This window comes from Pelobates fuscus, chromosome 9 (genome assembly GCF_036172605.1).
Source record: "Pelobates fuscus isolate aPelFus1 chromosome 9, aPelFus1.pri, whole genome shotgun sequence".
Taxonomy (NCBI): Eukaryota; Metazoa; Chordata; class Amphibia; order Anura; family Pelobatidae; genus Pelobates; species Pelobates fuscus.
In genome coordinates this window covers 65473207-65496207 of record NC_086325.1, presented here as the reverse complement: position 1 = coordinate 65496207, position 23001 = coordinate 65473207, and the positions used below count along the sequence as shown (strand labels likewise).

At 40.3% G+C, this 23001-nt stretch overlaps 1 protein-coding gene across 1 annotated transcript; it reads left to right on the top strand.

Annotated features, from left to right (window-relative positions):
• Positions 1-1760: 1760 nt before the first annotated feature.
• Positions 1761-10461, top strand: CCDC160 (coiled-coil domain containing 160). The gene is made up of 2 exons (XM_063433533.1): positions 1761-1893; positions 9473-10461. The coding sequence occupies exon 2, from the start codon at positions 9488-9490 to the stop codon at positions 10448-10450; it is 963 nt and encodes a 320-aa protein (XP_063289603.1). The 5' UTR covers positions 1761-1893; positions 9473-9487; the 3' UTR covers positions 10451-10461.
• Positions 10462-23001: the final 12540 nt, after the last annotated feature.

The following is a 23001-nucleotide window of genomic DNA, read 5'->3' as shown; positions in this document are numbered from 1 at the left end:
GAAGTTTAACCTGAGCAATTGCTGTCTTCAAATAAATGACGAAGGGCAAGCAATAGCTGAGCTTACTAGCCATATGGTTAAACTAGCGCATGTGCCTACACAGGTATGGAAAGGGTATAATCCAAGTAGTTGGTTTGGTAGCTGGTATGAGTGGTTTGGAGGGCTTAAGGCAGTGGTAGGTGGAGTCCTACTAATTTTAATGTTGTGTCTACTCCTGCCGTGTCTTATACCCTTAGTAGTTAGGTCTGTGCAAAGCCTGATAGAAAATATAGCAGAGAGGAAGGCTGCTGCACAGATAATGGCAATTCATAAATATAAGGCTCTAGATCAGGGAGAACCAATGCAGGAAGATGAGTGTTGAAGATTCACATCACAAGATAAGTCTGGTCTGGTTCAAGGTAACTTGCGGTGTATGCAAACAAAGGTTAAGTGATGCCTCAAGTAATTGTGAAATATCAAGAGGCATCAAAGGGGGGAATGTGGTGGAATCTCGGTAAAAATAAATTTAGTAGGCCGAGATTACCACGTGGCATGTGTACGTGCATATGCTGACGTATCGATCAGTTGGTTGCACGAGGCAAGATACGATCAGTAGTGTACGGAGCATGTGCAAGAATACAGGATGTAGTATTCCCCTCCTCCATTGTGCTGGACAGGCCATGCGGTCAAGCAGGAAGTTAATTCTTATTTGTATTGATTGGTCAAGAGAATGTGCGGGTGGAGCTTAATATGGGAGGAGTTATGTGCCTATATAAGGAGCCTGCACTATTGTCCGGGGCTCAGAACTTGCTGTATTTTGGTGACGTTAGTCCCTCTGAGTCCCGATCGGTGATCCAATAAAGAATCTCTTCCTTCCTGAAGAAACCTGTGTCCATCTCTCTGTGCTTGGCTTCCGTCAGTTTCTCCGGTATCAATTTTACCAGCTACTACAGGTAACAAGATGGTACAAAGAGTAATGAGGCAGGCATTAGCATTAGAGGACAAATGGCATATCTCTCCTTCAATGTGATCCAGGAGTTATTGAACTGAATAGCTGAGACTTTTCAATGCTTTCCTATGGGAAATTGAACGATGCTGGAGGTCCTCACACAGCGTGAGGAAGCAGGAAGTGACCTCTAGTGGCTGTCTGGTAGACAGCCACTAGAGGAGGAGTTAACCCTGCAAGGTAATTATTGCAGTTTATGAAAACTGCAATAATTACAGTTGCAAGGTTAAGAGTAGTGGGAGTTGGCACCCAGACCACTCCAATGGGCAGAAGTGGTCTGGGTGCCTGGAGCGTCCCTTTAAATTAACCTTTTAAAATTACATTATATTTATAAAAAACATATGCGAACTGGCTACTTTTGTATTTAGTCCAACAGAGGTCGCTAGTGTGCATTTTATTCTTCCAGTATCAAAAATGGCGGCTGAAGGTGCCAATGTGTGTTTGCTGTTCACCCTCTGTGGCTGATCGGTGATTCTAAACAATGAAGGCTGCTTGGGAGGAACACAGGAATCTGTAGCAACTGCCATCGTTTTTCCCGACCTAAACAATAATTAAACAACATTGCGATGGTAGCCAACAAAATGGCCTCTCACCCCGTGCTAAGGGGGAGGGGGATAGGTCTTTGTTGTGGAAAGCGCTCAGACACCGGAAGTCCGAGAGGCAGCTCGCGCGGCGTCACGCTGCTAGCAAGCCGCCTGGATCCAGCTGGGATTCTAAACAGTGCCCTCCAAGGCGCGAGCTGAGCTAGAGAGCGTGGTTGGCGCTTTGGCCGTGACGTCATCATCACTCGCCGTGAGGCTGTGATTTGTTGTTTTCCTGTCGTTGCTAAGGGCAGAGCTCGGAGGTTCACGTGCATGAAACCAAGCATAGACTGGCAGCTGTAATCACACAGAAACCCTACGGAGACAGTGAGTTACTCGGAGAAATGTGTTTATACCGAATTTATATATATATATTATTTTTTAATTTGGAAACTATCTTTATCTAATCTCTAGTCACAGCTTTTAGCCTGAATTATGCCATTCTGATTGTAGTTTGCTACAATTGGGAGTTTAGTGAATAAGCCATCCTGAATTGTGGTGAATTTATAATCGAACTATTTATTATGGCACCATCCCATCCCATCCCATGTAAGGTGTTAAACAGAGCAGGAACCAGCACATCAGCTGAGAGCATCATCTGAACACTCTCTGCCAATTAACTAAAGCCTCCACCACCAGCTTAGCTCAATGAAGAGATCTTATCGCAGGGAGGAAGCAGGGAATGGTAGTGGTTATAGTGCCTGCAGTGTTTCTTATAAAAAGACATTTTAGGTGCCAACATAACTTCATCTTAGTTAAGATACTTCTCCTTTCAGCCTTGCTTCTAAAAGATTGAATGAATGTCACCAGCCAGCTACTGCCCGGTCCCTCCTTGTATTTCAGTCTAATGCTTACACATTGAAGGACCACTAAAGGTACACAGTCTACTTTATCTCACCGGAGTGATCTGAATACAGTGGCCCTGTCGTTTTAGCCCTGCAATGTAAAACTTTGCCATTTAGTAGATATAGCAATGTTTTGATTGAAGGATTAAAAGACACCAAGTATTCGTCCTCATTTTATTCAGTGCTTCGTTATGAGAAGCTTTTGATTGGATGCACATCTTTTCCCTAGTGCTCCTTATAGAAAAGCATTGAATTAGACAGGAAGCAACAGGATTACATTGTGGGAAGAATGGGTGGCAGCAGTAAGTGAGTCTCGGCGTTGGGGAAAAAAAGTTAAGTAAAATCCTTGTTTCTCTAGCAGGTTTATTAACTAAAGTCAATTTCAAAATAGCCAAACTGGGACAATTGTCTAAGTCGGCTATCCATTCACTTGGATCAACTCATCCCTAAGAGGAACATTCCATGCAGACCGTAGAGATGCTGAACGACAGTACCTCTAGTGGCCATCTGAGTGATTGCCACTACAGGTGTTGTTAGGCAGTAATATAAACACTCCCTTTTCTATGAAAAGGCAGTGTTTACATTAAAATAACTGCAGGGACAGACTATACACACTAGACGAACTACATTTATCTGTAGTTCTGGTAAATATAGTGTTCCTTTAATTATATCCTACCAGGGTTAGCTCATTGACTGAGTTGATCACTAGACTTGTGCACAAATCTTTCAGCTATTCTGAACCAATCAAGTGCTTGACAATCTAATGACGAACAAATCGATTGGTTAGGCAAGCCTGAACAAATTGTTTAGTTTGCCCATAGATTAAAAGGCATTTGATTTGTTCAGCGCAGCTTAACCCCTTAAGGACCAAACTTCTGGAATAAAAGGGAATCATGACATGTCACACATGTCATGTGTCCTTAAGGGGTTAAAGGGATTTGTGCACAAGTCTACTGATCACTCTGACAATGAGGTTAGCTCAATGTAGAGAGCTTCTGGCTCTCATGAAGGATGTGACTGGTGCCTTGCGGACCCCAAGTAAGTTGTCACACGGTTTAACTACTTACATTGGTGGAGAGCCTTGGGCACTCCTGACATTATAACCACTATAGCACACTCTAGTGGTTATGGTACTTGGAGTGTTCCTTTTATTTAAAAAAACAAAACATAAAAAATAAAAATACATAACTAACTGAACATACATTGCAACTAGCATTTGTGTACCTGTAGAATCCGCTTAAATACCTAAGCATTGATTTGTTTTTCTGTCATATGGTGGCAGTCACATATGGGTTTTGCTCCTCCCTGTGGACAAGACTTTTAACAAGTTATTTAAAAAGGATCCTCCCCCTTCGGGTATAAAGGCTCAGACCGCAAAACCTACCCCAGTCTTCTTTCTTGTCCCGATAGGGATGGACAGGACTTCGTCGTTTGGTGAGACACACAGGATGTTGTCTGGGGGATCCGGTCCGAGAGCTGCCCGGGTGGTAAGCTGAGTGGCCCATGCTCCGTTTTTTTCACGTTACGGAGCATACAGAGGCAAATACTTCCGGGAGGCGGAGCTCGCTCTGAGCAAGCGCACAGCGGTGGAACGCACGCCCGGGTGGTGTTTGCGTTCCACCTAATCTTCCGGGTGCGCAAAGACGCATGCGCAAACGGAAGCTTAAAGAGATATACCAAAAAAAAAAAAACGTGAAAATTTGAATTTAAAAGCTGTGCTGGTACCCACTGACAGCATGATGCAGATCAGAAGAGGTACGCCGTGTCACCTGCCCCCCCCCCCCCCCCCCACGGCTCAGAGGTATTTTGAGGTAAGATTTACAGAAATTGATCTTTACTTTGAAATACTTTCTGAAGAAGAAAATCCATTCTAAGAGCCTCCGTTTAATTTTACAGATATGTCTAGTCCACCTGAGATGGATAAGGAGAAACTAACCCCCACGCCTAGAAAGGCTACGGTGAAGTCCAAACATATTGTTTGCAGCGAATGTGCAACTCCTCTCCCAGACGGGTCTAGGAAGAAAATATGCAGTCTGTGTACTGCAAACTCGTTGGAAAGAGAGAAGCAAAAGGATATGCAATCTTTCCTATCCTGGTTCCAGGAGAGTTTGTCCCAGACCTTGGACACGATTAAGGAATCTAAATGGGTAGAAGCCCCCAGTCAACAAAAGATCAATAAAAGAAAAATAAATTCTTCATCTGGATCATCTTCAGGAGAATGTTCTTCTTCTGTCGAATCAGAGGATTCAGGTTCCTCATCCAGTGAACCAGTGGGGTTTACCTCAGAGGCAATCCGTAAATTTATTAAAGAAGTGAATCTGACCATCCTACCTCAGGGATCAGAAAATCCTAGGAGAGGTTTTTTTGTGCAACAGAGCCTAGTTGATTCTATTTTTAGGGAATGGAAAAACCCGGAAAAACGTGCCTTTGTTTCCAGACACTTCAAGGATATCTTTAGGCCGGCTAGCGACGTTATGTGGGAAGATCTCCCAAAAGTTGATGTTCAGGTGGCACAGATTGCCAAGAGAACCACTATCCCTATAGGGGAAACTGCAGCATTAAAAAATCCCATGGATAAGAGAGCCGAAACCTCGTGTAGGCGAGCTTATCAGACAGCCGGTTTCCAATGTAAAGCCCTACTGGCAGGGACAGCAGTAGCCAGAGCGAATGAAGTTTGGCTAAATCTAGTACAAGAAAATTTTTCGTCTGGCCAGGTTGATGATCTTAGTCACATGTTTTAGAACATGCATTTAGCAAATGAATTCCTTTTGGATATGTCAGTAGAAGTGATGAAATTGGCCTCCAGGATCATGGGTTTGACTTCGGTGGCAAGACGTGCCCTATGGTTGAGGTCTTGGTCGGCAGATACAGCGTCCAAGGCAGTCCTTTGTGAACTTCCTCTGGAAAAAGCTAAATTGTTCGGCGCTCCCTTAGAAGAAATCATACGTCAGATGTCAGAAACCAAGAAGGCACTTCCTCAAGATCGAAAATTCTCCTGGAGACCAGGCTACAGGAATTATCAATCCAGGGGTAGGCGACCCTTTCAGGAAAGACCACACTATTTTCAAAGAAAGGAAAAAAAACGGAAATTTGAACAGAGTAATGAGGTCAAAAGAACCTTCAGAGACAAAGGGAAACGTTTTTGACGCCAGAGGTGTAGGAGGACGCCTCCAATATTTTTTCCCGGTGTGGGAACAGACCACAAAGGATCCTTGGGTTCTAAAGATTATCCGAGAGGGACACAAGATTGTTTTTCTGGAAAAGCCAAGATCAAGGTTTCTACTTTCATCCTACCAGTCCACAAAGAAATCTCAAGCTCTACATTGTCAGACCAGGCTGCTTCTTCACAAAGGGGTTATAGAAAGAGTGCCACAGAAACAGGAATTTCGAGGAGTCTATTCAAGACTGTTTCTCGTTCCAAAACCGGACCACTCATTTCGGCCCATTCTGGATTTGAAGAGGATAAATCAGTTTATCCCTTATCACAGATTCCGTATGGAATCAATCGCATCAATTTTTCCTCTATTGCAAAAAGGAGACGTTATGGTAAAAATAGACTTAAAGGATGCGTATCTACATGTTCCGATAGCCACCGCTTCAAGGAAATATCTAAGATTTGCAATAAGAAGAAGAAGTCACGCCGTTCATTTCCAGTTCAGGGCTCTACCATTTGGTCTGTCCTCCGCTCTAAGGATCTTTACCAAAATCCTGTCTCCTCTAACTGCTCATTTAAGGGAAAAGGGTGTTTCAATTGTCCCATATTTAGACGACTGGCTTCTAGTGGCTCATACCGAAGGTCAACTGCACGAGGATCTGCGGATCACTATAAAGTTTCTTCAGGACCATGGTTGGATTTTGAATCTAAAAAAATCAGTTTGCGTTCCAACAAGAGTAATAGAGTTTCTCGGTTTCAAGATCGATTCAGCCTCCATGTCAATATTTCTGCCCAGACGGAAGAGAATAAAGATCCGAAAATCGATTTCCAACCTCCAAAGGATGAAAAGTTGTTCCTTCAGAGAGGCCATGAGTGTGTTAGGGCTTCTTACGGCCACTTTTCCGGCAGTCAAATGGGCAAGATCAAAGGTCAGACCTTTACAGTGGAACATCCTGGCTTCTTGGTCAAAGAAGGAGGAAGATCTAGACGGAAGATTCCTACTGTCCCCTCAGGTGAAAACACAGCTAGATTGGTGGATAACCTCAGAGTGCCTTTTAAAAGGCTTGTCCTTTCTACCAAAGGTTTGGCTGATAGTCACCACAGACGCTTCAAACTCAGGTTGGGGAGCCCACTTAGGCTCCACCATGTTCCAAGGGAAATGGTCTTCCAGAGAAGCAGAGGAATCGACAAATTTCAAAGAATTGTTGGCGGTTCTGTATGCTCTTCATCACCTCAGACCTTGGTTACTTCAAAGAGCGGTCAAGATACAGTCAGACAATCGCACGGTAGTCTCTTATATCAATCGACAGGGGGGAACCAGAGCAAGAAGGCTTTACAGTCTTTGTACAGACGTTATGGAATGGGCGCAGAGAAATCTGGAAGACATTGCGGTGGTCTACATAAGAGGCAGCGACAATGTAATAGCCGACGATTTGAGCAGGGGAAAGTGGGACCAAAAGGAATGGTCTCTAAACCCGGACGTATTCAGAATCTTGACTGGGAAATTCGGAGTACCAGAAGTAGATCTGATGGCAAGAGAATCAAACAAGAAGGTTTACCACTTCGCCTCCCTATTCAGAACAGATCAACCCAGTTGGATAGACGCTCTATCAATAGGGTGGGATTTTCAGCTGGCTTACATCTTCCCACCTCTGCCCCTGATCCCAAAGGTCCTCCTCAAGATACGAACGGACAGGGCGAGGATTTTAGCAATAATCCCTTATTGGCCAAACAGAGTCTGGTTTGCGGCCCTAAAAAAGATGACTATCAGCTATTGGGAACTTCCCATTTCAGTTCATCTCATTGTGAACAGGAACCTACCCTTGAAAGTACTAGAGATGTTCAGGTTGACGGCTTGGCTACTGCAAGGCTGATCCTTCGAAACAAGGGATTACAAGATAAGAGAATACCTGTCTTACTCCACGCCACTAGAGTATCAACTTCTAGGATATACTTTAGAATTTGGTCCAAGTTTCTGCACTGGTGTAGGGATCACCGGTTCCCGATATTACAACCATCAATTGATAACATTCTTCAGTTTTTGCAAGAAGGCTTTGACGCTGGCCTGGGAGTCTCAACTCTCAAGGTTCAAATATCAGCTTTGAATTTTTTTCTTCTTAAGGATTTGGCAGCAAATGTTTTTGTCAGAAGGTTTTTTAGATCCATCAGCCTCAAGAGGCCTCCTAAAAGATCAGTGTTTCCATCATGGGACTTGGCCCTAGTCCTTCAAGCCCTTAGTGCTACCCCGTTTGAACCTTTGGAGGAAGTTCCTTTAAAGATTTTATCTCTTAAGGTTTTGTTTTTGGTGGCCATCACCTCAGCCAAAAGAGTGGGAGAACTTCACGCACTATCCTCCTCAGACGAATTCACCATTTTTCATGAGGACAAGGTGGTTCTTTACCCGAGACCATCATTTCTTCCTAAGGTTTTATCTTCAAAGAATGTGAATCAACCTATTATTTTACCTTCTTTTTTTAGTGCGCCCTCATCCCTTCAAGAACACAGATGGCAAAAGTTGGACGTAAGAAGAGCGTTACGTATATATTTACACAGAACAAAGGAATTCAGAGTTTCGGATCACCTGTTTGTTAATTTTCAGGGTCACTTAAAGGGTAAGGTAGCTTCCCGTGGTACTTTATCTCATTGGCTTATTCAGGCTATCGATTTGGCATATTCTTCCTCAGGTCTTCAGTCTCCTGCTGCAATCAAGGCCCATTCTACTCGAGCTATGGCTACCTCATGGGCAGAAAGAGCACTTGCATCTCCAGAAGTCATTTGCAAGGCAGCATGCTGGTCATCTTACAACACCTTTTATCAAGCACTACCGGCTAAACATTTTCTCTGCCTCTGAAGCTGCCTTTGGGCGTAAGGTGTTACAAGCCGTCGTGGCATAGGTCCCGCCCAGAGGGATTCTTGCTATATCCCATATGTGACTGCCACCATATGACAGAAAAAACAGAAATTTTTACTTACCGTAAATTCTTTTTTTCCTAATATGGTGGCAGTATTATTACCCTCCCTCTTTATTAAAGAATTTTTGCATTGGATGTTTGCTTGGTCTGTTTTTTTTACTTGTCACGTACTGGGGTAGGTTTTGCGGTCTGAGCCTTTATACCCAAAGGGGGAGGATCCTTTTTAAATAACTTGTTAAAAGTCTTGTCCACAGGGAGGAGCAAAACCCATATGTGACTGCCACCATATTAAGAAAAAAAGAATTTACGGTAAGTAAAAATTTCTGTTTTCTCATCTACGTGTTTTATGGATAACTGGTCTTGCATCAATGGAAGTCATCGGCATTAGGTCGATTTCTGGCACAATACGTTGTGTGGCTAGTACAGTACATGAACCACAATAACCATACTAGTTATTGTAAGTAAAAAGGTAACTAAAACCACCTAATATTTTTTTTTTAGTTTTCCTTCATAATTTATTTGTATTGGAGTAAAGATGTGTAATAGCCTTATAGAGGTTGTGATACAATAAACAACTGCATTAAATTAATCACAAAGTGAAGAAAAAATTTACTGCGAAAAAACAAAACAGAAAATGGAATACTATAGAGGATGAATAGAAAGGTGGAGAAAAAAGCGAGTGGTATAAAGAGAGGAGAAAAAAGGATGGAAAAGAGACATAATTGGCAATAAATCTAATCACGTGGGGAGAAAGCTGCAGGATCATGATTGTGAGATTATTTTTAAAAACTAGTAAAACCATATATTTGCTTTGCTTAGCATTCTCCTAGGTGGTTAAATTCTTACTTAGCTTGCATACCTTCCACTCAACTTGTCCATTCCCTTTGCAGTGACTGGAAGTCTACTGCTATATTTAGTCATGTGATTTGCTATTCTTGCCTACCAAATTATTGCAGTATACTCCTGTGTGTATTAATCTTGGTTTCTATGTGCAGGTGCATCAGTGAAGAATGGAAGCTGAGAAAAAACATTGGGTTGAAGATCTATTTTCACCTCATTTTAGTGCTGAGGATTTTCTTTATCATTCATTTGAACCAGATCAATTGGAATCTGAAAAGTTGTCTGAAAAGAGAGCAAAGGCAGTAGAAACCATATACCATACTGCACTGTATAATACCCAGCAAGCAGAAAAAGAGAAAAGAAAAGCATTTTTGTCAAAAATGATAGTTCGGGATTATGAGTCACTTCCAGAGCAGATTAAGACAAAACAGTCTAAAACAGACCAATGTCAGACTTGTTGCTTATGCGGGAAGGTAAACACTTCCAATGCTGCTAATAATGAAAATAATTGTATTTGGGATGGAAATGAGTTAAATATTTTACGAGATGAGATCAAGAAAACTCAGACTGAACAAGCATACTTAAAGGTTCACCTTGACGCATGTAAGCGAGAAACATCAGAGCTGAAATCCAGAAACTGTAAAACCGTACAGGAACTTGAGGACGCAAGAGCATCCTTTTCAGCATCACAAAGGAAGAATGAATGCAAAAAAGTCCTGATCAAACAGATGCAGAAAGACCTACTGAAAAAGGATGCCATGATTCAGGCTTTGAGAAAAGATCTGCATGAAAAATGCGTGGAGGTTAGCAGTCTTAATAAACATCTTGCTAAAGCTAAGCAAGATATTCAGGGGTTACAGCTGAAAAATGAGGACATTGAGAAAGAATTAAAGACTTTAAAAAAACTGCAGGAATTTAAAAGTGTAGCTTTGGTAGATAAATTAAAGTTGGAACATAATTTACAATTGAATAAATTGCATAGAGAAATCAAGGCTGTTAAAGAAGAAATGACAAGTGGAAAGCTCCTGCATGACAGAGATATAGTTGCATTAGATTTATTAAGGAAACACTTTTCTTCCTTATCTGTAAACAGCAGTCCAAACTTTGCACATTTGAATGTGACACCACATTAAAGAAAGAGAGAGAGATGTAGTGATTCATATCCTGATGTCATGCAGCCTTTAAATCGGAGAGGTATATAAATAAAGACCTTATTTCTAAAAGCTACTATTGTGCATGATTACACCTAACAATGTGAACAACCTTTGGTGTGGTAACGTGATTAAATTTAATGATTTATTTAATAATACCCCAGGCACAGGGTGCTGTGTTCCAAAGTATTAGTATTCTAAGGGATTATGGTCTTGCACTAGGGTAGCTTCCTAGGAGACCACAGAAACATTAAAGGGACAGTCCCCTAATGCAATTCAGCTTGGTGAGGTGCTTTAGTGGTTAAAGGGATACTGTAGTGCACTACCGATCCCTCTGCCTCGCACCCCCCCTCCTTGGTAAATAAAGGGTTAAAAACCCTTTATTTACTTACCTTATCCCAGGGCCGATGTCCCTTGATGCTGGTCGAAGCTCCGCCCCCTCATCCGTCCCGCAACCAGCCTGGCAGAATGCGTATGCGCAGCAAATGCTGCACGCGCATTAGACCTCCACATAGGACCTCCACATTGAATCACTGCTTTCCTATGGGGAAAAATTTGAAGCTGGAGGTCCTCATGCAGAGTGTGAGGACGTCCAGCATCACATAACTGACCAAAAGTCAGGCTCAGGTTGCTTTAAGAGCTATGTTTAGAGTAAAATTGTACTATTTCTCTTAGACAGCAATCTTGAAACTGGGCACTTTCAGCATGACTCCTTGGTAATAACTTATAAATGTTGTCTCTTTTTTTTTGCCTCTGAACAGTGTTGTAGAAGAAACATTGGAGGCCATATCCAATAAAGACTTCATCTTCCAATTTATAAAGTGATGAGTGACAGAAACATTGTGATAAGCACTTGAAGCAGCTCTGCCGCTCCACCCCTCCAAAAGAAATGAAATAAAACAGTGAGCATTTCATAATAATATAAAATCTTTATGAAATGCTCACAAAGACTGTGTTGGAATATTATTGAAATTCCAATACAGTTAAGTTATGAGAAATAGGTGTTACTTTGACTTATGGTTAAATGGTAAATCCTTCTGCTAGAGATGGGAATAACGCATTATCTTGATTCGCGATTTCCTCCATAAACATTAGTGTTGTACTCTTATGCATACACATGAGTACAACACTGACGAGCGCCTGACAGATGAAGTACTAGGAGTTAAAGATTGAGGCTGTGATGTAAGCTCCTGTGCCACAAGAGCATGGAAGGCCTACCCACTGACTATAGACCTGGCACCAAAAACCCGTAAAAGCGTCTTGTCACTGTGGGGAGGGCTATGGGGGCCCTGGACAGTAACATTGCTTTCTTAGCCGGACTAGAGTGTTGCCTGGACTAATTTTACAAATCGAACGCCAGACAGAGAGATACTTTGGCACTGTTCTTTGGATCGGGACTGTGCTGAAGTCCAGTCAATCTTGAAGTTGGTATTGCTTGGTCACCCGACCTCTAAATGTATAGCTATTTGGAGGGGAGGTTGGAAAGGTAAGGAGGCATCGGAGGATACCTGGAACTTGAGATGTCTTCCCTCCTCTGAGGTCAGAGAATAGCTGCGACCCAGTAAATCTTTAACATGCTGTAACTTGGGTGCAGATTCTCCGATCAGGGCATTGGTTAGACCGGAAGGGCATTCAGCATATATATTGTGCTGGGGTACAGTCCAGGCAAAGGAGGTGCTGGCGGTGATGTACTGTGCCTCAAGGGCTAAAATTCAATGCAAAAATATGGCCTTTTAAAAAAAATGTTTCATGCAATAATTTAACTTTCAAAGTAGAAGGGTTCCCCTTAGGACAGGAATTTCATGCTGTCCTACACAGAGTGGGTGTAAAGGAACACTATATAGTGTTAGGAATACAGAACTGTTTTCCTAACACTACTATAGTGTCCCTCTGGTCATGAATGGGTTAAAAACCTTTTCTTCCACTGGATTGACTCCTCCTCCCGTGACATTACGGCAATGGGGGGAACCTAATATGTAAGAGCTGTGTGCACATTAGGCCTTCCCCGTCGCAAAAGCATTGAATCAGTACTTTCCTATGGGGAGTTATAAGACGCTGGACGTCGTCATGCAATGTTTTACATTGCAGGGATAAGAGAACAGGTACACTACACAAAGATTACTTGAGATGTAGTGATCTGGGTGCCTCTAGTGTCCCTTTAAATGCCTGCAGGGCTGCGTGAAACAGCTGCATATTTGGTTTGAACATGGTTATTCTCTGCTCACAGCAGAAGCCCCAGGTATCAATAAATACCTGAGGCTCATCTCTGTTAGCCGGGGCCATTTTTTCTGGTCCCAGGCTGACCAATGAGCTCCAAGGAAGTTAGGGCTGCCTAAAGATCTTTTTCTTTTTTTTGAGGGGGGCTGCAGACTGATTCATGTAGAACCCCCCTGTCATGTCTGTTCCCAGCCAATTGTGACTAGTGCTGGGCTTTGCCAGCTGCCCAGCACTCATCACAGTGTACTTATCATCAGCTGGAACATAGGCACCATTCATAATTACAATTAAAGTAATTATGAAAGCAGCCAGTAGATGGCAGTCACAGACCACTATAATATCAGGAATGTAATCAGCATCTCCTCATAGAGATGCATTGAATCAGTGCATCTCTATGGGAAACGTTCAGCACCTCCATGCGGAGTGGAGAAGTTGAATGCCAGTGCAGATAGGAAGTACCTCTAGTAGCAGTCTGAGAGACTGCCATTAGAGGTGTTCCAAAGCAGCAATGTGAAAACTGCAGGGACATTAAGAAGTAGTGGTGCTGGAGACTACAGGGAGTGCAGAATTATTAGGCAAATTAGTATTTTGACCACATCATCCTCTTTATGCATGTTGTCTTACTCCAAGCTGTATAGGCTCGAAAGCCTACTACCAATTAAGCATATTAGGTGATGTGCATCTCTGTAATGAGAAGGGGTGTGGTCTAATGACATCAACACCCTATATCAGGTGGGCATAATTATTAGGCAACTTCCTTTCCTTTGGCAAAATGGGTCAAAAGAAGGACTTGACAGGCTCAGAAAAGTCAAAAATAGTGAGATATCTTGCAGAGGGATGCAGCACTCTTAAAATTGCAAAGCTTCTGAAGCGTGATCATCAAACAATCAAGCGTTTCATTCAAAATAGTCAACAGGGTCGCAAGAAGCGTGTGGAGAAACCAAGGCGCAAAATAACTGCCCATGAACTGAGAAAAGTCAAGCGTGCAGCTGCCAAGATGCCACTTGCCACCAGTTTGGCCATATTTCAGAGCTGCAACATCACTGGAGTGCCCAAAAGCACAAGGTGTGCAATACTCAGAGACATGGCCAAGGTAAGAGAGGCTGAAAGACGACCACCACTGAACAAGACACACAAGCTGAAACGTCAAGACTGGGCCAAGAAATATCTCAAGACTGATTTTTCGAAGGTTTTATGGACTGATGAAATGAGAGTGAGTCTTGATGGGCCAGATGGATGGGCCCGTGGCTGGATTGGTAAAGGGCAGAGAGCTCCAGTCCGACTCAGACGCCAGCAAGGTGGAGGTGGAGTACTGGTTTGGGCTGGTATCATCAAAGATGAGCTTGTGGGGCCTTTTCGGGTTGAGGATGGAGTCAAGCTCAACTCCCAGTCCTACTGCCAGTTTCTGGAAGACACCTTCTTCAAGCAGTGGTACAGGAAGAAGTCTGCATCCTTCAAGAAAAGCATGATTTTCATGCAGGACAATGCTCCATCACACGCGTCCAAGTACTCCACAGCGTGGCTGGCAAGAAAGGGTATAAAAGAAGAAAATCTAATGACATGGCCTCCTTGTTCACCTGATCTGAACCTGTGGTCCATCATCAAATGTGAGATTTACAAGGAGGGAAAACAGTACACCTCTCTGAACAGTGTCTGGGAGGCTGTGGTTGCTTCTGCACGCAATGTTGATGGTGAACAGATCAAAACACTGACAGAATCCATGGATGGCAGGCTTTTGAGTGTCCTTGCAAAGAAAGGTGGCTATATTGGTCACTGATTTGTTTTTGTTATGTTTTTGAATGTCAGAAATGTATATTTGTGAATGTTGAGATGTTATATTGGTTTCACTGGTAAAAATAAATAATTGAAATGGGTATATATTTGTTTTTTGTTAAGTTGCCTAATAATTATGCACAGTAATAGTCACCTGCACACACAGATATCCCCCTAAAATAGCTAAAACTAAAAACTACTTACAAAAATATTCCGCTTTGATATTAATGAGTTTTTTGGGTTCATTGAGAACATGGTTGTTGTTCAATAATAAAATTAATCCTCAAAAATACAACTTGCCTAATAATTCTGCACTCCCTGTATAGTATCCCTTTAACAAGAAAATCAATTTTGTAATATCAGAACTGATAGTAGCAGTTTTTTTTTCTTAGGGTTATGATAGGGTTAGACCTGGGGGTAAGCGTCAGGTAGGGTTAATGTATAGAAATGGTTAATGGGTATGGTTGGTATAGCATTAGTGTGGGGGTTAATATAGGGTTGGCATTAACTACCAAAAATTAATTTAGACATGCAAATGAGACACTTAAAGGGACTCTATAGGCCCCAGAAGACTTTAGCTTGCTAAACTTTAATTTAGACATGCAAATGAGACACTTAAAGGGACTCTATAGGCCCCAGAAGACTTTAGCTCATTGACATTGTCTAAGTGCTCTGTTTCTGTCCCCTAAACCCTGCAATGGTAATTATCGCAGTTCCTGCCACTGAACTCTATCCTGGCCCGGGAATTTATGAGCCTTCTGGAAAGTTTGTCCTCTACAATAGGCCTTACGAGATGGGCCCAGTGGCATATGAGGATTCTGCAAGAAGGGTTTCTATCCCAGTTTGTGAACAAGGATCTGAGTCAAGCAATCTATCATCAGAGATCAAGAAGGAACTGGCATGGTGGCTAATGAACGAGAATCTATATCAAGGGTATCCTCTGAACGATATCCCTTGGGTTACTCTCACGATGGATGCATGCCAATCAGGTTGGGGAGCTCATTTGGGCCTTCTTCATGTTTAGGGGCAGTGGGAAAACAAACTGTATCCTCTATCCTCAAATGTTTTAGAGTTGCAAGCAGTCTTCCAGGCTCTTCTGCACTTTCCTTGTCTGAAACAAAGTTGGGTGAGAGTAAGGATAGACAATACATCTGCAGTTGCTTACATCAATCATCAGGGGGGTACAAAGAGCAATCGCTTAATGAAAGTGTTGACCCCACTTATGTCCTGGTCAGAGAAAAATTTGAAGGGGATCAAGGCAGTTTACCTTCCGGGAAAGAACAATCAAGTGGTGGATTTCTCAAGCCGAGTAACCCTGGATCCCACAGAAAGGGAGTTAGCCCCTCTGGCATTCCAAAGCACAGTCCAGAAGTGGGGTTTTCCTCACGTAGATCTGATGGCCACAGCAAAGAATCTCAAAGTGGAAAGGTTCTTCTCGCGTTACTTCAACCCTTTGGCGGAAGACCAGGATGCTCTCTGTTGCGAGTGGAAGTTCCATCTGGGGTATGTTTGTCCTCCAACTCCTCTGATTTTTCCCCTGCTAAGAAGGATCCTACAGGAGCAGGCTACAATTCTGGCAGTGATTCCCTTCTAGCCCAGGCGGCCTTGGTTTCCCCTGCTGCAGAAACTCTCTCTCTTAAATTCCCAGACCAACTCAGTCTCCTACAACAAGGTCCGATCTCTCACCCATCTCCTCAGTCTCTCAATTTAAGGGCTTGGAAATTGAGAAGCAACGTCTCTCCAGCAAAGGCTTCTCTTCGTAATTTATACTCTTCTGAATGCCAGGAAGAAATCCACTTCATCGGCTTACTATCGTATTTGGGACATCTTCTGTAGCTGGTGTTTGGCATATAATAGTTCTCCTGTCGCCCAGTATCTGTGACGTCCTTCAATTTTTACAGGACGGATTTGACAAGGGTTTGAGTCTCAGCTCCCTCAAAGTGCATACTTTAGCGATCTCTGCTCTGTTAGATTGGAAATTGGCATTTGATCCAGATATTGCTAGATTTTTTTAAAGCTTCGCCCTCCAGTACGGTCTTGCTCCCCTCCTTGGGATTTACCTCTGGTTTTACAGACCTTATCTGATTCTCCGTTTGAGCCCTTGGAGAGTGTTTCTATACAGTTGAAAACCGTTCTGTTGGTTGCCTTGACCTCAGGAAGAAGAATCTCCGAGCTAAGCGCTCTCTCCTGTGAGTCTCCCTTTTTGATTCTTCAGGAAGACCGTGTGATCCTTCGTACGATTCCAGCTTTCAGACCCAAGGTGGTTTCTGCTTTCCATATGAATCAGGACATCATTTTGCCAGCCTTTCTCCCTCATCGGAAGAAGAAGAGAAATGGCATTGTTTGGATCTGGTGCGCTGTTTATCTACATACCTGAACCTGACTTCAGACATAAGGAAAACATCTAGACTGTTCATTATTCCTTCAGGTTACAAGAAGGGTCAAGCCGCTTCTTCGTCCCATATTGGCCGATGGATCATCTTAGCCATTAGTCAGGCCTACACAGCCTCCGGAGTTCCTGTCCCTCAAGGCCTTAGAGCTCATTCTACCAGATGCTAGGCTGCTTCTTGGGCAGCTGCAACCAACATTTCTGCGGATAGCATTTGTTCGGCAGCAACATGGTCCTCCTTCAACACGTTTATCAATCACTATCAGTTGAAAATAGTGCGTTCATCTACCACAGAATTTGGTAGAAGTGTCCTCTCTGCTGTCTTATAGTTTATGGATCAATAAACCATATTTGCATGGATTTATGCGTTGTGGTTATTATTCTCCCTCCCTTACTCCTTTTAACCCTTTCAGGACCGCTGACGGTTCAGGACCGTCAGCGGTAAAACATGCGTTTGGACCGCTGACGGTCCTGAACCGTCATAACGGTCTGGGGCTACTTACCTGATCGCCGTCGGTCCCACGGCGGCGATCAGTGCTCCACCCGGTCCAGGGGGGTTGCCTGTCTGCCCGGGCAGTCCCCCCTCGGCAGATCAGGACCCTGCGGCCATGTGATCACTCGATCACATGATCACATGACCGCAATAGGTGTCTGTGTATCTGCCTGCAGGGGGACTGTCTGTGCTGACAGGCAGTCTCCCTGCAAGTGAAAAATCAAAAAAATAAAGTTAAAAAAAACCAGTGTAAAAAAAAAATAATAATATGTGTATATATATATATATATGATATATATACATGTATTATATCTATATATAATATATGTATATGTATCATATATATAATGTCATATTAAGTGTATTTTTATATTTATATATACGTATATTAATATAAAAATACACTTATATTTAAATTACACACAAATATATACAATATATATAATTGCTATATATATATTATTATAAAATACAAATAATATGTTAATAAAAATAAATAACAAAAAATAAAAATAATTTTTAATAATTATAAAAAAATATTTATATATGCAATTTTATTCTAACAGTATTTTGATATATATATATATATATTTATATCAAAATATACTTAGAATGTAATGATATATATATCTATGTATAAATAAATAAATAAAAACAATACGAAATATACATATGTCCATATACATAATTACATAAATAATTTCATAAATATACACGTAGACGTCAAATATATAAATATGTATATATATTAAAATTCTACATGTGTATTTATGTAATATTTTTACCTAATTAAGTAATTTTAATGATTGCAATTTGAGGGACCTGCCTGCCAACCCAGGCCGAAAGTCCAGATAATTTAATTTGCTAGCACTGTGTTTAACCCTGTAACTTTCTATGACACCCTAAAACCTGTACATGGGGGTACTGTTTTACTCGGGAGACTTCGCTGAACACAAATATTAGTGTTTCAAAACAGTAAAACATATCACAGCGATGATATTGTCAGTGAAAGTGAAGTTTTTTGCATTTTTCACACACAAACAGCACTTTCACTGAGGATATTATTGGTGTGATACATTTTACTGTTCTGATACACTAATATTTGTGTTCAGCGAAGTCTCCTGAGTATAACAGTACCCCACATGTAGAGGTTTTATAGTGTTTGTGAAAGTTACAGGGTCAAATATAAGGCTTGATTTTACTTTTTTTTTAATTGAAATTTGTCGGATTGGTTAGGTTGCCTTTGAGAGCGTATGGTAGCCAAGGAATGAGAATTAGCCCCATGATGGCATACCATTTGCAAAAGAAGACAACCCAAGGTATTGCAAATGGGGTATGTTCAGCCTTTTTTAGTAGCCACTTAGTCACAAACACCGGCCAAAGTTAGCGTTTCTTGCATTTTTAACACACAAACAAATATAAATGCTAACTTTGGCCAGTGTTTGTGACTAAGTGCCTACTAAAAAAAACTGGACATACCCAATTTTGAATACCCTGGGTTGTCTACTTTAAAAAAATATGTACATGTTAGGTGTGTTTCAGGGATTTATGACAGATAACGGTGTTACAAGGTCACTATTGATACATTTAAAATATATATATATTGAAACAGCAATTTCCTACTTGTATTTATAGGCCTATAACTTGCAAAAAAAAGCAATAAAGCATGTAAACACTGGGTGTTTTTAAACTCGGGACAAAATTTTGAATCTATTTAGCAATTTTTTTCATTAGCTTTTGTAGATAAGTAAAAGATTTTTCAAGTAAAAGTCCAAAAACATGTTTTTTTTTTTTAATTTTTCACCATATTTTATTATTTTTTTTAAATACAATATTGGACATAATACAAATAATGGTATGTAAAGAAAGCCCCTTTTGTCCTGAAAAAAACAATATATAACTTGTATGGGAACCGTAAATGAGAGAGCGGAAAATTACAGCTAAACACAAACACCACAAAAGTGTTAAAACTGCTCTGGTCCTTAACGTACAAACATTGCAAAAACAGGCCGGTCCTGAAGGGGTTAACCCCTTCAGGACGGAGTCAATAGTGCACGTTCTGATCAAAACAAAATGTAAACAAAAACTGGAATTTGCGCTATATGTCTGTTCAACCGTAGTTCCCCTCTTTCAAATTATATGCACCCACACTTATTATATATCATTTTGTTCAGGAGAAACAGGGCTTTAATCTATCATTAACTATTCATATATGGAACATAATTTATTATGAATAAAATAAAAAAAAAAGGTGAGAAAATAAGATTTTTTTTTTAATTTGTATTTCCGTCTGCCATTTTAGCTGTGAATGTCATAATACTGTTAGGTTTTACTGCAAAAAAATGTGCATATTTGTAATCAGCGATGTCTCACGAGTACAACAGTACCCCCCATTAACAGGTTTTATGGTGTTTTGGAAAGTTACAGGGTCAAATATAGAACGTTCCATTTTCAAATTGAAATTTGCCAGATTAGTAATGTTACCTTTGAGACAGTGTGGTAGCCCAGGAAAGAGAATTACCCCCATAATGGCATACCATTTGAAAAATTAGACAAGCCAAGGTATTGAAAGTGGGGTATGTTTAGTCTTTTTTAGTAGCCACTTAGTCACAAACACTGGCCAAAATTAGCGTTCATATTTGTTTTTGTGTGAAAAAAGCAAAAAACTAATATTTGGCCAGTGTTTGTGACTAAGTGGCTACTAAGAAAGACTGGACATACCCCGCTTGCAATACCTCGGGTTGTCTACTTTTGCAAATGGTATGCCATCATGGGGGTAATTCTCATTCCTGGGCTACCATACACTCTCAAAGGCAACATAACCAATCTGGCAAATTTCAATGTGAAAAAAATGAAATGCAAGCCTTATATGTGACTCTCTAACTTTCCAAAACACCATAAAACCTGTACATGGGGGGTACTGTTATTCTCGGGAGACTTCACTAAACACAAATATTAGTGTTTTAAAACCGTAAAACATATTACAACAATAATATAGACCATAAAAGTGCCGTTCGCTTGTAAAAAATGCAAAAAACTTCACTTTTACTTAAAATATCATTGTTGTAATACAATTTACCAGTTTGAAACACTAATATTTGAGTTCAGTGAAGTCTCCCGAGTAAAACAGTACCCCCTATGTACAGGTTTTATGGTGTCTTGGAGAGTTACAGGGTCAAATATAGTGCTTGCGAATTAAATTCTCTGCACTTTCTCCCTGTGTTGTCAGGCATGTCAATCAAATTTTAATTAATCAAATCACATAATTACGTTAAAAGATTATTTAAATATACACGTAGAATTTTAATATATATGCATTTATAGGTATTTAAATTATACGTGTATACTAATGTAATCTTTTCTGTAATTATATGTATTTATCTATATATATATTTGCGGTTATTTGTATTTTATACAACGATAGATATATATAGAATGTCATTCTAAGTGTATTTTGTTACCGATATATATATATTAATAACAAAATACAGTTAGAATGAAATTACATAAGTATATATAATTTATATTAAATTTTGTTTCAATATTTTATTTATTTATTATTTTAATTATACGTATTTATATATAATATATATATGTACATCTATTATATATATACATATTATATATATGTAACGTCATTCTAAGTGTATTTTAATATTAATTTATATACTTATATTAATATTAAAATACACGTTGCATGACGTTACATATATATAATATGTATATATATTATATATATAATATATATACATATTATATATATATTAAAATATATTTAATTTATTTTTAAACATGTTTATTTTATTTTTTTTACACCTCCTACCAGCAGGGGGACTGTCTGATATTTCAAACAGTCCCCCTGCTGGCATATCCATAGCCAGCTATAGGGGGCCATGTGATCGCTCTTTGAGAGCGATCACATGGCCCCCGGGGGCCTCATTTGCCGGAGGGGGGCTGCCTGGGCTCTCAGGCAGCCCCCCAGAAGAGGATCGCGGCGGAGGTGAGTAGTTGCTGGCTCCTGGGGGCTTAAACCGTTACGGCGTTCCATGCCGCCGCAACGGCTTTAAAGCCCATTTAAAGCGCGACGGCATGGAACGCCGTAACGGCGTGAAGGGGTTAAGCTTGGGTATAACCCATACGTAGTGTTGCCATGAATATATCCCGGGAAAACAGAAAATTTATGCCATACTTACCGATATTTTCTTTTCCCGGATATATGCCATGGCAGCACTGCGATCCCACCCTCTTCTAAAATCATGTGTTGTTTTGTGGCTTTAACCCCTTCAGGACCGGCCTGTTTTTGCGATGTTTGTACGTTAAGGACCAGAGCAGTTTTAACACTTTTGTGGTGTTTGTGTTTAGCTGTAATTTTCCGCTCTCTCATTTACGGTTCCCATACAAGTTATATATTGTTTTTTTCAAGACAAGAAGGGCTTTCTTTACATACCAGTATTTATATTATGTCATATATTGTATTTAAAAAAAATAATGAAATATGGTGAAAAATAAAAAAAAAAAACATGTTTTTGGACTTTTACTTGAAAAATCTTTTACTTATCTACAAAAGCTAATGAAAAAAACTGCTAAATAGATTCAAAATTTTGTCCCGAGTTTAAAAACACCCAGTGTTTACATGCTTTATTGCTTTTTTTTGCAAGTTATAGGCCTATAAATACAAGTAGGAAATTGCTGTTTCAATATATATATATTTTAAATGTATCAATAGTGACATTGTTACACCGTTATCTGTCATAAATCCCCGAAACACACCTAACATGTACATATTTTTTAAAGTAGACAACCCAGGGTATTTAAAATGGGGTATGTCCAGTCTTTTTTAGTAGCCACCTAGTCACAAACACTGGCCAAAGTTAGCATTTATATTTGTTTGTGTGTTAAAAATGCAAAAACCGCTAACTTTGGCCGGTGTTTGTGACTAAGTGGCTACTAAAAAAGGCTGAACATACCCCATTTGCAATACCTTGGGTTGTCTTCTTTTGTAAATGGTATGCCATCATGGGGCTAATTCTCATTCCTTGGCTACCATACGCTGTCAAAGGCAACCTAACCAATCTGACAAATTTCAATAAAAAAAATCAAGCCTTATATTTGACCCTGTAACTTTCACAAACACTATAAAACCTCTACATGTGGGGTACTGTTATACTCAGGAGACTTCGCTGAACACAAATATTAGTGTATCAGAACAGTAAAATATATCACAGCAATAATATCCTCCGTGAAAGAGCTGTTTGTGTGTGAAAAATGCAAAAAACTTCACTTTCACTGACAATATCATCGCTGTGATATGTTTTACTGTTTTGAAACACTAATATTTGTGTTCAGCGAAGTCTCCCGAGTAAAACAGTACCCCCATGTACAGGATTTAGGGTGTCATAGAAAGTTACAGGGTTAAGCACAGTGCTAGCAAATTAAATTATCTGGACTTTTGGCCTGGGTTGGCAGGCAGGTCCCTCAAATTGCAATCATTAAAATTACTTAATTAGGTAAAAATATTACATAAATATGCACGTAGAATTTTAATATATATACATATTTATATATTTGACGTCTACGTGTATATTTATGAAATTATTAATGTAATTTTGTATGTGGACATATGTATATTTCGTATTATTTTTATTTATTTATTTATACATA

What these genes read in the sequence shown, in the direction of transcription:
- CCDC160 (XM_063433533.1), top strand. Translation starts at nt 9,488, where the DNA reads ATGGAAGCTGAGAAAAAACATTGGGTTGAAGATCTATTTTCACCTCAT.